The 4,241-nt window shown below is 57.2% G+C and overlaps 1 protein-coding gene and 1 long non-coding RNA gene across 2 annotated transcripts in view; one reads left to right on the forward strand and one right to left on the reverse strand.

The window, feature by feature from the left end:
* USHBP1 (USH1 protein network component harmonin binding protein 1) overlaps window positions 1–1,197 on the forward strand; it is a 16,863-nt gene extending 15,666 nt beyond the window's left edge. Inside the window, exon 13 of the mRNA XM_017879571.1 lies at window positions 1,194–1,197. Coding sequence (XP_017735060.1) covers window positions 1,194–1,197 — 4 coding nt within the window. The remainder of the gene's footprint in view (window positions 1–1,193) is intronic.
* An 86-nt stretch (window positions 1,198–1,283) lies between these two features.
* LOC108534249 (uncharacterized) lies at window positions 1,284–2,108 on the reverse strand. The gene is made up of 3 exons (XR_001886927.1): window positions 2,037–2,108; window positions 1,726–1,817; window positions 1,284–1,324 (listed from the first exon to the last, which is right to left on the reverse strand). It is a non-coding gene; the product is annotated as an uncharacterized LOC108534249 (long non-coding RNA).
* Window positions 2,109–4,241: the final 2,133 nt, after the last annotated feature.

The following is a 4,241-nucleotide window of genomic DNA, read 5'->3' on the forward strand; positions in this document are numbered from 1 at the left end:
CGTCTCTACTAAAAATACAAAAATTAGCTGGGTGTGGTGGTGCATGCCTGTAGTCCCAGCTACTCAGGAGGCTGAGGCAGGAGAATTGCTTGAACCTGGGAGGCAGACATTGCAGTGAGCTGAGATCACGCCACTGCACTCCAGTCTGGGTGACAGAATAGGACCTTGTCTCAAAAAAACAAAACAGGCCGGACGCGGTGGCTCACACCTGTAATTCCAGCACTTTGGGAGGCCGAGGTGGGCAGATCATGAGGTCAGGAGATGGAGACCATCCTGGCTAACACGGTGAAACCCCGTCTCTACTAAAAATACACAAAAGTAGTCGGGCGTGGAGGCGGGCACCTGTAGTCCCAGCTACTCAGGAGGCTGAGGCAGGAGAATGGCATGAACCCGGGAAGCAGAGTTTGCAGTGAGCCGAGATTGTGCCACTGCACTCCAGCCTGGGCGACAGAGTGAGACTCCGTCTCAAAAAAATACAGGGCCAGGCACAGTGGCTCATGCCTGTAATCCCAGCATTTTGGGAGGCCAAGGCGGGTGAAGGCGGGTGGATCATAAGGTCAAAAGATAAAGTCCAACATAGTTAAACCCTATCTGTACTAAAAATACAAAAATTAGCTGGGTGTGGTGGTGCATGCCTGTAATTCCAGCTACTCGGGAGGCTGGGGCAGGAGAATCACTTGAACCAGGGAGTCAGAGGTTGCAGTGAGCCAAGGTTGCGCCACTGCACTCCAGCCTGGTGACAGAGCAAGACTCCGTCTCAAACAACAGTAACAAAAACAGGCCGGATGCGGTGGCTCACGCCTGTAATCCCAGCACTTTGGGAGGTCGAGGCAGGGAGGATCACCTGAGGTCAGGAGTTTGAGACCAGCTTGGCCAACATGGTGAAATTGCCGTCTCTACTAAAAATACAAAAATTAGCTGAGTGTGGTGGCGCACGCCTGTAGTCCCAGCTACTCGGGAGGCTGAGGCAGGATAATTGCTTGAACCTGAGAGGCGGGGGTTGCAGTGAACTGAGATAGCGCCAATACTTTTCAGCCTGGGCAACAAGAGCAAAACTCTGTCTCTAAATAAATAAATAAATAAATAAAACACAAAACAAAACAAAAAGGAGGATGCCTATATTCCAGAGGGGAGACTGAAGCTGGAATGGTTCAGATTCAGGGTGTGGATGACGAGTTGCTACTAACTCAAAGCTAAGGTCAAGGGTTTCTGGACTCCATGTAGTCGAACTTGCCTGTAATCCCAGTGTCTCAGGAGGCCGAGGCAGGAGGACTGCTTGAGCCCAGGGGTTTGTTTAAGACCAGCTTAGGCAAAATAGGAGAGTCTGTTTCAAAAATAAATAAATAAAATAAGGTAAAGGGTTTCTGGGTGGGGGACAGGCATAGCAAAGGTAACAGTCTGGGACTCAGGTGGCATTGTACTTCAAGAGAAACTCAGAACGAATGCCAATGGGGGCCAGTTCCAGCTTTCTCCTGGGGGCCCAGGAGCTGTGGGAAGTGTCAGGTTAATAGCAGGCAATGGATTAGCACGTCATTTGCATAAGCCACATCTCCCCGCCCCTCCACACCAGGACTAGCGGAGTCCGGGAAAGGGGAGCTTGGAATGACCCAGCCAGGCTTGGATTAGTGGCCAGCTGTCCCCCTTCAGGGCGGCAGCTGAAACCCAAGACGGGGATTAGAAAGGTTTTCATTCCCAGCCTTGGGGGGCGGGTGCTCCACGCCTCACCTGTGCAGGTGTGTTCACCGCCTCTCCCAGGGCAGCACCACGCCAGCCTGAGGTCAGCACCAGTCAGCGGCCTGGACTCGAATCCAGTCAACCTGACCCCAGAAACAGAACAAGAAGTATGGTAGGGAGCACAGTCCTCTCCAGCGAGGTCTGGGGCTAGTGACCTTCCGACCTACACGCTGTTCCTGGACTTGGGCCAACTTTGAAAAAAGCAGGGAAACAGAGGCAGACCACCTTGCTCGTTTTGGGGCGGGGCAGAGAAGCTGAATTTCTTCTCTGTATCCCGCCGACCCCCAGAGTCTAAGACCTACCTGTGTTCTTGGTCCCGCCAGGTGGTTGCCTGTGGAGGGGCAAAGGGAGCCAAGGTCACATGTGGCGGCGGGGGGTGGGGGGTGGGGATAGGTTCCCAGGCTGCCCCAGCAGGATCTGGCCATTCCCATCGGTGCTCCCTCGGCAGATGGGCCTAGGCCCCTTTGTCCCCAGTTTGCGGCCGCTGCAAGGTCAAATGTTACCGCGGGGCCGCGGGCAAGGGTCAGGGAGGCGGAGTAGAACCTCGATCCACCCCCAGGCGGGTCCCAGGGGGCACAGGGGTGGCCAGGCTACTGTGAGGGGGTGGGGCAGCCTTTGGGACTGGTACTACTAGAGTTTCTGGGATCTGCACGGTGGTCTTTCTTACCCCGTCTCCCACCCAGCCCTCAGCCCCCTTGCAAGACTTGTCTCCCTCAAACCTAGTTCTCTGCTCCCTCCCCTTCACAATCCCCCCATTCCCTGAATCTTCTCTCCCTCTTCTTCTTCTTCTTCTTTTTTTTTTTTTTGAGACAGGGTCTTGCTCAGGCTGGAGTGGAGTGACGTGATTATAACCCACTGCAGCCTTGAACACCTGGGCTCAAAACAGGTCTCACTTTATTGCCCCAGCTGGTCTTGAACTCCTGGCCTCAAGAGATCCTCCTGATTCGGCCTCCCAAAGTGCTGGGATTACAGGCGTGAGCCACAGCGCCTGTCTGTCTCCCATCTAAGTCTCTTTTCAATCCCTTCGGTGAGACCTCCACCCCAGTGTTCCCCACCAAAGATCCTAGCAGGTCCAGGCAAGGGGCCTAGGATCCCTGTCCTCACAAATTACCAGTCACATTCCCATGCAGCCTCAGAACCAAAGGGTCTTCCCTTCCACCCACGCCTTCCTCTCTCCCAGCAGGGATTACATCAGGCTGTGGGCAGAACCCGACTCTAGACCCACGGGAAGTCCTTGCTCATGTCTAATCCTAGTCCTTCCTGCTTTCTGTATTCACTAACGCCTCCTCCTCCACCTTGCAGGGAGCCAGAACGTCCCTGGAACAGGTCGAGAGGCCCAGGGCTGGGTGTGCATGGCTCTCTCAGAACCTTTTTAAGTGTTCTTTTTAAGTGTTGGGAGATCTCTAAGCATCTTTCCCCCTACTCTAGGGAGAGCAATTCTTCAAGTCTCATCAGGGCTCTGGGAGGCAGAGGAGGAGGTGCGCAGAGGGCACAGTCCTGGCCGGAGCTCTCAGAGGCCCAGCTGCATGCTCTGGTGTCCACCTCTGGGCTCAGGGCGGGGTGGGACCACAGTCTGGGTGGCTGGGGCCGCAAGACTCCGAGGTGAAAAGTCACTCCGGGAAGAGCTTTTCCAGCCGGTTAAAGGTTAACCTGCCCAGAGCCAGAGGCTCGGGCTTTTCCAGCTCGCCAGCCCGGACTTCGCATACAAAAGGTGTTTAATAAATGCTGGTCAGGCGGGCCCCAGCCCCGGTTCTGGGGGATGGGGTGAATTGGAGGTGGCGGCAGCTGCGAGGCTCCAGGGCGCCTGTAAGAGACATCTGCAGTCCAGCCGGCCGCCAGGCCAAGCCCTTTCTGCGAAGCACAGAAAGAAAAGGAAATTAAAAGGGAAAAGGGGCAGGCCCCCGGCAGGGGTGGTGGGCATGCCTGTCGCCTCCAGTCGCGCGGGGCGGGTGGGCGCCCTGCCCCCGGAGGCCAGAAATTCTGCAGAGGGGCCCCCTGACCTCGCGGCCCCGGCCAGCCGGTCTCAGACCACAACATCCCTTCCCCCTGGAGATTCCGAGCACCAGGTGTTAACCCGAGCAGAGAAAGGGTGGGGTGGGGTGGGGGTCAGACGCGGCGACTTTCTGGAAGAGGAAGCAAACACAATCTAGGATGTGTGTGTTTGTGTGTGTGTGTGCGCGTGTGTGTCTCCTGCGCGCGTGTGTGTCTTGCGCAGGGGCGTGCCCCCCCCGGGTGCCACTGGCCCCCCATCATTGCTTTGCCGGGAACGGTGGGGTGGGGGGAGGTTCCGAGGGGCGCCTCGAGGGTGATCGAGCGACCCAACGTCCAAGGCCAAAGGTGGAGGGGAGGGCCTTGGAGAGACATCTTGGTGAGGCTCGAGGAAGGGCAGAGGGCAGGCGCGGTTCAGGCTCCCGCCGCGGCCCGGCAGGGGTTAAGGCTGGAGCCCGGCGAGGGCGAGGGCGGGGGTGAGGGGCAGAGGGAGGCGGGGAGGGTCAGGCCCCGCGGCC

The sequence above is a fragment of the Rhinopithecus bieti genome, unplaced genomic scaffold (genome assembly GCF_001698545.2).
Source record: "Rhinopithecus bieti isolate Rb0 unplaced genomic scaffold, ASM169854v2 scaffold_9899, whole genome shotgun sequence".
NCBI classification, from domain to species: Eukaryota; Metazoa; Chordata; class Mammalia; order Primates; family Cercopithecidae; genus Rhinopithecus; species Rhinopithecus bieti.